At 43.9% G+C, this 12,947-nt stretch overlaps 1 protein-coding gene across 8 annotated transcripts in view; it reads right to left on the bottom strand.

Moving 5' to 3' along the window:
• The window catches only part of LOC135483425 (syntaxin), a 51,058-nt gene that overhangs the window by 8,173 nt on the left and 29,938 nt on the right, over positions 1–12,947 (bottom strand). For 2 of the 8 annotated variants that reach the window (XM_064764342.1, XM_064764341.1), the window contains exons 10-11: positions 5,217–5,330; positions 1,233–1,317 (exon numbers count right to left, since the gene is read on the bottom strand). The exons of 2 other annotated variants lie outside the window; for them this stretch is intronic. In XM_064764342.1, the coding sequence (XP_064620412.1) occupies positions 5,253–5,330 (78 nt within the window). In that variant the 3' untranslated portion in view covers positions 1,233–1,317; positions 5,217–5,252. Of the gene's footprint in view, positions 1–924; positions 1,318–5,216; positions 5,331–7,820; positions 12,497–12,947 lie in introns of those variants that run through there. 4 more of the 8 variants (XM_064764340.1, XM_064764337.1, XM_064764344.1 and 1 more) reach the window with 3 other exon arrangements.

Genomic DNA, 12,947 nt, shown 5'->3' with positions numbered 1-12,947 from the left:
CCTACACGTCACATGGAGGTTAGCCTACACGTCACATGGAGGTTAGCCTACACGTCACATGGAGGTTAGCCTACACGTCACATGGAGGTTAGCCTACACGTCACATGGAGGTTAGCCTATGTGGTCACATGGAGGTTAGCCTACACGTCACATGGAGGTTAGCCTACACGTCACATGGAGGTTAGCCTACACGTCACATGGAGGTTAGCCTACACGTCACATGGAGGTTAGCCTACGCACCACAGGGAGGTAAGCCTATGCCTCACAGGGAGGTAGGCCTATGCCCCTGCATAGGAGGGCAGGTCTACGCACCACAGGGAGGTAAGCCTATGCCTCACAGGGAGGTAGGCCTATGCCCCTGCATAGGAGGGCAGGTCTACGCACCACAGGGAGGTAAGCCTATGCCTCACAGGGAGGTAGGCCTATGCCCCTGCATAGGAGGGCAGGTCTACGCACCACAGGGAGGTAGGCCTATGCCCCTGCATAGGAGGGTGGGCCTATGCCCCTGCATAGGAGGGCAGGTCTACGCACCACAGGGAGGTAGGCCTATGCCCCTGCATAGGAGGGTAGGCCTATGCCCCTGCATAGGAGGGCAGGTCTACGCACCACAGGGAGGTAGGCCTATGCCCCTGCATAGGAGGGTAGGCCTATGCCCCTGCATAGGAGGGTAGGCCTATGCCCCTGCATAGGAGGGTAGGCCTATGCCCCTGCATAGGAGGGCAGGTCTACGCACCACAGGGAGGTAGGCCTATGCCCCTGCATAGGAGGGCAGGTCTACGCACCACAGGGAGGTAGGCCTATGCCCCTGCATAGGAGGGTAGGCCTATGCCCCTGCATAGGAGGGTAGGTCTACGCACCACAGGGAGGTAGGCCTATGCCCCTGCATAGGAGGGTAGGCCTATGCCCCTGCATAGGAGGGCAGGTCTACGCACCACAGGGAGGTAGGCCTATGCCCCTGCATAGGAGGGTAGGCCTATGCCCCTGCATAGGAGGGTAGGCCTATGCCCCTGCATAGGAGGGTAGGCCTATGCCCCTGCATAGGAGGGTAGGCCTATGCCCCTGCATAGGAGGGCAGGTCTACGCACGGGAAAAGAACTGCTGAGACTGAGGATGGTGAGGTGTATAATGGCCGTCTCTCGCTTTCACCTGAGACAGAGAATAGCAGCAGAAACATCTGATTCCCACTGATATGAGGTTCACACAATAGATGGCAGTCATGTTGCTTGAGGATGGCGACACCTAGCTTAAGGATCCTGCGACTGCTCCAATGATGATCACCAGCAGAACGACGACACAGATTAAAATCATGATTTTCTTCTGAAAAACGAGAAAAGACCGGAATGAGTGCAAAGAACAACAATCAACAGTTTCTGGTGATGTTTCATAAAAGTCTCATTTGCTTTTGTCTCCAAACAGAATTCATATTACAAGTTCTCTTTATGGCCCTCTTTCTCTTTTTCCACTTGAAAACCCACGGTGCATACACGCAAACACCACACAAACATGTTCAACTTGATCAAGAGATTAGAAATGATAATGTCCAACAGATGATCAGAGGTACAATAAGCTGTCTTTATGTGGAAAACAGCTTTTTACAAAACATTCAACCTCCCAACTGCAGAAGAAAGCTATGACACTTGAAAATAACTCATCCACCTAAACAGTGGTACAAAACTACTCTGATAAGCAACACAAAATCACACAGCTCCCAAACATGCATCCCTGAAAAAAAACGACTCCTAAAAGCTAAGAAACAAAGCTGAAATAATCAATGAAATATTTAATTACAACATTCTATATCTATAAGCAAAGTGGAAAGTTGGAATCCTCAAATAAAAAAGCTCAACTCTTGATGTTTTGCAAGGTTGTCACATTGTCCTGTCCTGCATGAACACATTTGAGATCTCAACAGTGAGAGTCAGGTTGTGACACTGGCGTCTCCTCTGGGACAAGACAGCGTGTTATTGTTGTTGTGACATTGTCCTGTTCAGGAGGTGACAACACAAAGAGCTCAGCTGAGTAAGCTATCTCCCTCACTGCGAGATAGCTCAAATGAGTAAGCTATCTCCCTCACTGCGAGATAGCTCAAATGAGTAAGCTATCTCCCTCACTGCGAGATAGCTCAAATGAGTAAGCTATCTCCCTAACTGCGAGATAGCTCAAATGAGTAAGCTATCTCCCTCACTGCGAGATAGCTCAAATGAGTAAGCTATCTCCCTCACTGCGAGATAGCTCAGCTGAGTAAGCTATCTCCCTCACTGCGAGATAGCTCAGCTGAGTAAGCTATCTCCCTCACTGCGAGATAGCTCAAATGAGTAAGCTATCTCCCTCACTGCGAGATAGCTCAGCCGAGTAAGCTATCTCCCTCACTGCAAGATAGCTCAGCTGATTAAGCTATCTCCCTCACTGCGAGATAGCTCAGCCGAGTAAGCTATCTCCCTCACTGCGAGATAGCTCAGCTGATTAAGCTATCTCCTAGACCCAAGCACTGCCCTCAGCTCATCACACTTAATGCCCAAGCCATTATTATACTGGTTTGTGTTCGGACCTATTCATTACATCACAGCAGATCACAGTCAACATAAACTGCCTGCAAATCCAAGCTGATCCATTGCAGAGAAGAGGTGGCAGTATGAATTCTCCAGTTCACTTTAGAGGCTAATACTGGCTTGGCTTGGTGACAAGTCCCTTTAGCTCAGTGGTAGAGCACTGGACTACAGATCTGGAGGTCCAGGTTCAAATCCCCGCAAGGACGCATTTCTTTTTTTACACAGTTCCACATAGATTTTTTTAATGATTCCTTAAGTTTGTGCTGATATATTATCAAGTCAGCAGCAGTTCGTAAAAAACTTGGCTTGCATAAATGATTCAGTGAAGTTGGGTTGTCAGCTCTGAGCCGAGGATGTGTAGGAATATATGAGAGAAAAGGACATGAAGCAAGACTGATGCCGCCTTAAGATATAAGGGAAATGGAAATGTAATGGAGACAGATGAAGGATGGATTTGAAACTAATAAATCAAGAGAATTGAATAAGGGAAGAGGATTTGAATGAAGAACGGATTTAAAAAATAGGATTGAAAAATAAAAGTAAGTTCTTCAATATCACTGGGTAAGTCTCATTATGCTTTACATTCTCAACCCAGCCAAATCGAGAGGCCTTCATGGGAAACAAACGAGTGCATGCAGTCTCTTGGACAATCCAGGGTATGAGAGAGTAGAGACTTGCAGCAGCTAAGCCTCCACACCACACATCCAATGCCACTATCTACACTCTCTGGAGAACATGGACGCAGTCTCTTGGACAATCCAGGGTATCAGAGAGTAGAGACTTGCAGCAGCTAAGCCTCCACACCACACATCCAATGCCACTATCTACACTCTCTGGAGAACATGCATGCAGTCTCTTGGACAATCCAGGGTATCAGAGAGACTGGCAGTAGCTAAGCCTCCAGATCACACATCCAATGCCACTATCTACACTCTCTGGAGAACATGCATGCAGTCTCTTGGACAATCCAGGGTATGAGAGAGTAGAGACTGGCAGTAGCTAAGCCTCCAGATCACACATCCAATGCCACTATCTACACTCTCTGGAGAACATGCATGCAGTCTCTTGGACAATCCAGGGTATGAGAGAGTAGAGACTGGCAGTAGCTAAGCCTCCAGATCACACATCCAATGCCACTATCTACACTCTCTGGAGAACATGCATGCAGTCTCTTGGACAATCCAGGGTATGAGAGAGTAGAGACTGGCAGTAGCTAAGCCTCCAGATCACACATCCAATGCCACTATCTACACTCTCTGGAGAACATGCATGCAGTCTCTTGGACAATCCAGGGTATGAGAGAGTAGAGACTGGCAGTAGCTAAGCCTCCAGATCACACATCCAATGCCACTATCTACACTCTCTGGAGAACATCACATGATGGTGGTTCAAGTAAGTGGCCACAAGTTTGAACAGAAAAGATGGAGGAAAAGATGATCGGATGAAATAGGAGGCAAAGAAATTGGCAGGACAAACCCCTAGGTCATGGACACCCTTTTGAAGGTCCGAGTAGCTGACTCTACAGGGATACTGCTAGATAAATGTTCAGCCCTTTTTTTGTTACTACACTGGTGATCTGTATACTGTCACGACAGACAATGGACTTTGAAGTTGACTCTTTCAATGAATTTGCATGTAGACCAAGGTGCTTTTCTTCCCTCTTGAGGAAGGTTGGACAAAACGGTTGGCACAGTCTATGTAAGAGTCAGGCCTGCTAGGGGTCTGTCGGCAGCCAAATGTATCAACTACCTGGGGTAAAGGGTTAAGCCAAGGAACCACCAACTGCACCAACTATGATAATGATGAGTACAGTGACACAAGCAGCGATCATCAACTGTTTCTGGAAACATGCAGGAAATCAATGAGCATTCATGTTGAGGAGGCTATGTGCAACAACAGGGTGTCTTGAAAAAGTTCACATTACACAGGTTTTTGAAGTTCCCCCTCATATTTGGTGATATAGATCGTTTTCACCAAGCTCATAGCTTGTAAGTCTCTGTACGTAAGTCTGTCCATAAGAAACCGTACCAAACGGCAGCACTGTACGATAAACCACTCAGCAATAAACCGTGCAGGTTCAGGGAGAATGATTTGTAGTTTGTAAAACATTTTGGGTGACCTTTTCCGAGACATCCTTTACCAACACAGTATTGTTATGTATCCAATCACGCTGACCATCCTGAATGAGCAAGGCTGCTGCTTCCTTGACCTCTCTCTATTGAAAACAAACATATCCAGAAGGTTATCGGCCGACTGAGCTGAACGTCAACTTCTTGGTTGATCATTGAGGGTCTCTATGTTACATGAATAGTGCAAGCTTGCTCAGCCATTGGTGATCCAGGGTGATCAGTCAGAAAATAAACCATAGAGTAATAATATGAGTTTACAAGTGGCCTAGTATACCACCGCCTCTGAAACACTGAGGAAGAAATCAATGGTCCCCTAAAGAAAGACAAGACAGTCCATTCAGTCTGTTGCCAAGAGTTCTCCCACACATGTTATAGTTGGGGAGCTTTAGCAGACCTCTCTGCAACATCAAGGAGTGAATGGGTTGTCCATACAAGAAAGATAAGAACATATGACACCGCGCTTACTGCAAACTACTATCTTGGAACCTAAAGAAACAAATGATTGTCAATCATGCTACACTTATAATGAATGTCCTACTTTGAAAATAGGGAAGGTTTTAGTTGATGTCTGCATCTAACTGAGAGAGCCAGCCACGGAGCCGACGATCACCACTACCAGGATGATCAGACAGATGATGATCGCGATCTTCTTCTGCAAGAGATGTTAGGTTAAGTGCATGAATAATGAGTTAGCAGGTGGTCTGTTCAGCCATTACTTCCAATGTCATATTGAATCTAGTCACTGTCACCTCCATGATCACATCCCAACCCTGACGACATGGGGAGATGTCACAATGACTTGCTCTGGGAGCTCTTGCTGGAGTGGATAGCAGCTGGATTCAACATCAACCAGAATCCACCTGAATGATAAAACACACAATGTTGGTGAGTACTGAGAAAACAAGGCTGCTGCTTCTACTTCAACAGAATGTTTGCCTCGTTTCCCAGACCACCTCCCGATAAATACTACACAACAGGTGTTTCATTCAGCACGACTTGATTTGACACATACAGCTTATGTTCATGTACATCTTCCCATTACTCAGTGAGCTGTAATCACTCAATGCTGATGAAGGCAAAGAACATTTCATAATCAAACATAAAATCAGGGCTGAAAATGGTCATCAATTGAATGAGAGTGCTGTTGCAACGCTGGCAAGGGACCGTCCATGGAGTATGCACACAAGAAGGAGAGGGCGTCAGACAGGTAGGACGTACATAACATGGGGTTGATTACAACCACACAATGATCATAGAGGGCAAGGGGAACAATGAAACTGTGTACATACTCTATGATCAGCCCCAACACCGACATGAAGCTGTGTGCTGATGAATAGTCGAACTTCACACGAGGCCTCCTCCTTGGTCTTCAGGTCTGGCAACCTGAAGGAGGTCCTCATAACTTACCCTGAACCATAGAGTTGATGACAAGGCTACCTTCAAGTGGACCTATGTTCCATTCTGATAAGTGCAAGGGGGTATTTGAGCAAATGGGCCTTCTGTTGTGCCCCCAATATCATGAAGAAGTCTTGGGCGTTTCATTGAGCACTTCACATCCAGTAGTTCTGAATGATAGCCAAGTACATGTACTTCAACAGTCAGCCAACCTGTTCATCTCTTTCCAACTGGTCACTCGTCTGCACGAGTGGACCAGTTCGTCGCATGATTCATCCAAAGCTTAAACACTCCATGAGGGGCATGCCCAGTCCAACCACCATGGTAGAGACCCCTAGCAGGAGGTCCACGCCCAGTCCCAACCACCATGGTAGTGACCCCTAGCCTGCGGGGCACGCCCACTCCAACCACCATGGTGAAGACTCCTGGGGAGCATGTTCAGTCCAACCACCATGGTAGAGAAAGGCCCCGGGTTTCAGTAGAGGAATATTCCTCATCAGGGATTCAAGCATATCAAACTGATTCACTTCCAAAACACTGTCGTCTCCCTCACCATTTCAAATTTACTCTCCCTCTCAGCCTAAATAACACAACAGACCACTGTTCCCATCAATATTTGTGCAGGGATAGAAGTTAACAGACACTTCTGTTGGTTTACATGAATTTTTATCACCTTCCAATAGAAACTAAAAGAAGCCAATTTGAAACAAGACATCCCAGAGGACTTTTGTATGTAGAGAAAGCAAAGGTTTACGGGTGGAAGACAACAGATATTTTGATAGGCGACAGTTTGATACAACACATGTGCCATGGGGGAACCATCAAGAATGCACAACAAAGCACCACACATAGGCAGGGGTCTTCCTATGCTCAAGTTCAACTAGGGGCTTGTTCTTGTCCACGGTTCAACCATTCTTCGATGAAGACAGCATCATGGTTGTGCTAGTACCGCCTTGAACCTTAGTTTGTGGCATTGCTTGGTCCTCAAGGGAGCCAGTGTCTGGCATACATCGCATGGAACTATTGAAACTATCACACCAGCTGGGCATGATTTCAACTTTTCCATGGATGGGGACTCTCAGTTCGGTGATATTCCTCAAAAACACCTCAGACCCACCCTTTTTGGGTGTTAGCCAGGTATAGGTTGAGAAACGTCTATGGTACTTGGAGAAACCTTGTCATAAGTGTTCTCTTAAAGACAAAGATCGTCCCTACAGGTGGTTCAGGGGGCGAGAGATCCTTTTTATACCCGATTCCATGTCATGGTCCGCTTGATCCGACGAAAAGAGTAAAAGAAACAAGGTATCCGCTTACCTCTAAGTAAGAACTCCAGCATATTGGAAAATCCACGCAACAGTAAGGAAGGTAACGTTCAGTTGGTTCTGGCCATGGAGGTGATTCTCATCAGAATTTGCTTATTCCCAATTTGTTTAATAGATCTGGCCGTTAGTGAGTGGTCAACACTACTGTGGAATCCATCAGGAGCAGTCACTACTCTATATGGCAGCATCACTCCTGCCACTTCAAGTCGTGACAGATCCTGAGTGAGTTTGCAGTAACTTTGATGGAAATTATCTCTTGAAACTATTGAATGACCAAGACAAAAGAGATATATCTAGATGCGGTTCAAACTGGCCAGAACCTGACAAAACGTACCATTGAGATATACCGAGGTGCACACAACAATCAGTCAGGAACAGAAAACGTCAAACACAACACCAATACAAAACCACAACAACAACAACAATGAAAATTAAAAATATGTTCATTTAATATTCCTATACAATTTTACAATTTCTAACAGAAATATCTTGCAAAGATTTGTACAAAAAATATTTCCTTCCAATCAATGGAACATGACTAAGAAAATGAAAGATGGTGTTTCTTTGAAAATATTGAAAGGTGCTGTTTGGAAGGAACAGATGCTATAATGTCACTTTGACATGACACTTGTGTCCAAGTCTGTGATCACAATGAACCGGACTCAATCGTCTGGTCAAATCATGTTGGACAATCAGTTTCATGTTCACAAAGTGCTTTACAGCTCCTCTGCCCGAAATTTCACAACTCAGTTTGTCACGCTGGATGTTGAGCATGGCAACACAAGAATGCCATGTCATCAGAGATAACCAGATTATCCTTTAGCATTCTGACAGTGATGCATCAATGGAGTTCCAGTGCAGCTCGAGGCATGTTTTTATAACTTTTTGCAACTTTTGGGGAAAATGTTATTTCTTTACATAAAAGATGACTAGAAACTGTTTGGATTTGGAGTCAGGAAGTTCAGGGCAGAGGATGAAAAGAAAGACAACTTGACGTACCTCAACTGTCTGGCTGCAAAAGATTCACACAACCATCTTCCAACACGAATATGAGATGAGTCTGCCACCAGAAGTCCCCAGGCACCACGAGCAATCACACTCAGGTTTACTGCCCCACAAGTTCAAGATGAAGCACTTTGGTGTACATATACCCAAAAGGCCAGTTGGAAGGGCTAGGCGGTGAATCTTTAGCAACCTCACACAACTACAACATGTGACCTTCGCCTAATCTGGTGAACTGATATACATCATTTGAGAAATATGCAGGCAATCAAAAAGGGCATTAACCCTACAGTTAGACATGGGGCTATTTCTGAGGTAACCATAAACTACATATGCTGCCTTGTCAATGAAAGACATGCGTAACAGGTTCGGCAACAAAATATCACCGAAGTGACCATACACGAATTGGCAAACAGGACGCTTGCTTCAACACCAACCCTTTATTTAGTCACAAAAGAAATAACAACTCATCCCTCCACAACACCGAGATAACCAATGGATTTCAACAGTCTCGATCGACCGGCAGACACGGTATTGTTCTTGTTCTCAGGAGTGGGGGTTGAGATCCACATATCAGACATCAGATCCAATAAGGTTTCAAAACGATGAAATAGGCATCAAATGGATGATTTTGATCTCTATGAATACTACAATCAGTGAAACCTTTCAACCTTTAACATACTGGAACAAGATTCTTCAGCTTTCTGGCTTTTTCATCATCAACAATGTCACCAAATTGAACTCATCCATAAAATAATCCCCAACTAACAAGAAATAAATATCAACTATAGTCATTGCAATGACCAATGACTGAAACATATTGTAAGCATTCTTACAAATGATTCTCTATGCATTAACATAATAGTTCTAAATAAAACTTACAAATATAGCTCTATGTACAAAACTGAAGAACTGGCTGCACCGGCTTTGATTCCAGAGAACTCATGCCTGCTTGCCAGTTCAAAGCAATGAAATTCACTCAGTCGGTTTCCTATGACTTGTCTCACTCTTGTCCACAATGGAAGCCTCAGGACTGATGTTGTTCATGTCTCTTTCTCAACATCACAGTCTTGTCTGAGGCAGCTATGTGGACTAGGTGAAACAGATTCAACCTTCAAGTACAAGCAACTAAACTGGATGTCTGTAAGCTTCAGTCCTACTGACTTTATGATAATAAAAGGTTAAAACTAAAGGAGTGTAATCTCGATCTTGAACAAGCCAGCCAAGAAACATTGCACAGCAGATAGACAAACAAATAATCTTGTTTCTAATCATAAGGTAACTAAATACAGGTGACTAGATATATGATGGCCGCATTCATTACAATCATCTCACTAGGGGGAGCCACGCGTATTGGAATTCAATCTCCGCTTACAAACTCCAAGCTCTTGTCTCCTTGGGATAAGCTTGCTGAGAGATTACAGGTTTTGATGATGATTGGCTTACTGCTCTCTGTAGACTCACCAAGTCACATTCAAATATCCTAACCTTACAACCTATTTATATGCCCATTTATTTACAGAGGCAGACTATAACAGTATATAGCTTAAATAATGGTGACCAGTTTAAACATCAGTGGACTAAAGGTGGCAGCTATAAACACATTCGCCCAATATAATGAAATCACTACTTTAACCCATTCCCTTTCTTAGGTCAGACAATAAGAAATTCATTAAATTGCATCACTGATGCAGACATTCACTATAAAGTGCTCTAAAATTCGTTTACCCCGCCACTATCAAAATATACACAGCTTTATACACATTTCATACAAAACTTGACCTTGCTCATTTCCTCGTCCGAGAGAGGAAAACAAGAAATATGTCCGCAATAACGATCGACTGAACTTCTCAAAGGACAAACATTGCTTGTTCAATCCAACTTAATCTCATATTCCAATCAGCACCATTCATGGATTACTGGAAGACACATTTGGACCCGTCCCTAGGCCTTATGAAACACTGGCCCTGTCCACCTATGCAACCAATACAGAATGTACTGACTGGCTCAAACAAGTCAATGGCAGCGCGAGCCAGAATCGGCAAGACTTCTCAACCAATCAGCACATTAAGTATCAAAGCCAAGCAGATGCCATTCAGGAGTCACGTGGTGGTCTATTCTGTTGTTGGTGCATCAGCGGGTAAGGTGCGGTGACATCGACCATGATGTCAGCACGATACCCAGATAATGTCACTGTATGACCCCGATTGGCTGCACCTTGACCACACACATGTGAAGGCAGAGCTAGTTGTCTCTGGTCCATAAACTACTGGGCCCAAGGGTTGAGAGATTGAATAGTTAGAAAGGAAGACAGAAGAGTTACAAGGACCACCAAAGTAGGCCTATGTATACAAGGAGTTATTTACTCTGTTCTATAGCAATGGGTATCGCTATGATTAGGATGAGAATGATTAGTGCTATCACCACACATGCTATGATCATCATCTTTTTCTGAAATGAAATAGAAACGAAACAGACTTTAACGAAAAGTCATCATCCAATCTGCTGATGTAATCATGAGATCTGAATGTGACTTTATGACAGAGTAGATGGAGCAAAGAACCTGGGATGCTTTAACAAAGCTTGGAATATGCTTGGATAGACAGAGATAGAGCAAAGGTCTTGGGGCATTGCATTCATTGATAAAGCTTGGAATATCTGGATAGAGGGTGACAGAGCAGAGGGACAATGCTCAGAGAGAAAGGAAATGGCAGGCGAGCATAGACTCCCTCACAGCCCAAACCAACTGACCATATAGTGAAGAGACAAATGAGCAGACGGCTTGTGTTATCAAGTGTGACCAGTTACTGATCCTTTCCTATCAAGGACAGCACTCACCTGTACAATACTAGTGCACCAATTGGAGGAAGAAAAGGATTAACAAACAATGGAGGTAAACATCAGCACAGCTGCATGGTTAGTGGGTTTAGGTCTGGTCAATTTCACTTCAATAGTATTGCATGCATTGATAAAGCTTGTTGGTCACACTCACAGATGATGAAAAGAAAGGAGTGGTTCCAATCAAAGGAATACCCACATGGCTATGCCATCTTATACATGTTGAAGTAACATTTGCTCACATTTGATCCAACATGAGAATGGTCCCACAGGAGAGGAATGTAGGTTTCCAACTTGGATTGGTGCTTAATCAATGGAATCTTAGGAGTATGGTCCCAGATGAGAGGTTTTATCCAAACAAAGAGTTGGAGGAGAATATTACAGGCCGAGAGCATATGAATAGATTGACACAGATTGGAGTAAAGGAGAAGAAAGAATCAGGATGATCTCAATGCACTTAGTGCCAAAGTCTATCACATGCACAGAGGCTTTATTTACATAGTTCAACTATTCACACAGATTTATTTACATTATTGCCACCTATTGTTCACTTCAGTAGTAACCAAAATGCCCCTTTGTTTTAGTAGAAAACATCAATACAACATCTTTCTTTTTACTGAAAGCCACCACCCTCATCAAACATCTTCAGAGTACCGATCACAGCAAAAGATGAGGACAGTCTTTTGAACATTCTAGCTGAAAGCTCTTTCCACCTTCTTCACATCTTTGCTGTCAATGTCATGGATGCTGCTTCCATTGGCAAGTCTAGCTTAACTTAGCATTGTACATAACCGCTACAGAGAAGTATCGAACAATACTTTATCAAGTTAACAAAAACAAATAAATCATGAAAGGAACCATTTTCAAAGGCCACTATTTTGATCACACAAGTATCTTACTTTATTCATAGTGTCTATCATTATTTCTATGTCTTCAAGATTGGTTCCCATCCATATGACTTGGATACATATCATATAATTTGAACTGAGGTCAAGGTCATGAGAAGCCATAAGTTACTTTTGCACCAAATGATATCTCAGGCAAAAGCTGCTGGTTTGCCAACATGCGATTAGGAACTCAGTGATTTCCAGGTTTTTGATGCAGCCAATCAGCCCCAAGATAAGAGTCTGTACATGATTCATGCTGCAGGAAGGAAAGGAAGCAGCTGTGTGATTGGCTATGAGAGTCCTACAGACAAGCCAATGATGAGAGCTAGGACACAAGCTAGCACAACGCAACAGATGATGATCAACATCTTCTTCTGCAAAGGAATGAAAGGAACAAAATACAAATGAGGGGTAACCCTTTTTATACAGACTATATATAGCTCAAGCTGCTGGTCAAGTCAACCAAGATTTCAAGTCGAGCTGTTCTAACTTACAAATATCTTTTCCAGTCTACATGTCACAATTTATTCATCCTCGCTACTGTTCATTACCACAAATTTAGTTGCCTACGGCCAGCATTGTGAAAGGCCTGGTCAAGCTATCAAAGTTCTTTTTAAAATATTGTGTGAAAAGACATGGCATGTGGTACCCTGCAGGCAGGTATACAAGCAAGACGACTGTTAGTAATACTGTTATGAGTGAGGACTGGTTAGCCTGTCTCAGATAAACTGAACAGAGTGAGCTGGGACTGGGACTAGTAGTAGGGCAAACTGAACTGGTAAACTGATTATTGTGTCAGTGAATACAGGTGTTAGCTGGCGTCTG

This window comes from Lineus longissimus, chromosome 2 (assembly GCF_910592395.1).
Source record: "Lineus longissimus chromosome 2, tnLinLong1.2, whole genome shotgun sequence".
Lineage (NCBI taxonomy): Eukaryota > Metazoa > Nemertea > Pilidiophora > Heteronemertea > Lineidae > Lineus > Lineus longissimus.
This window is presented reverse-complemented; position numbering and strand designations above follow the sequence as displayed.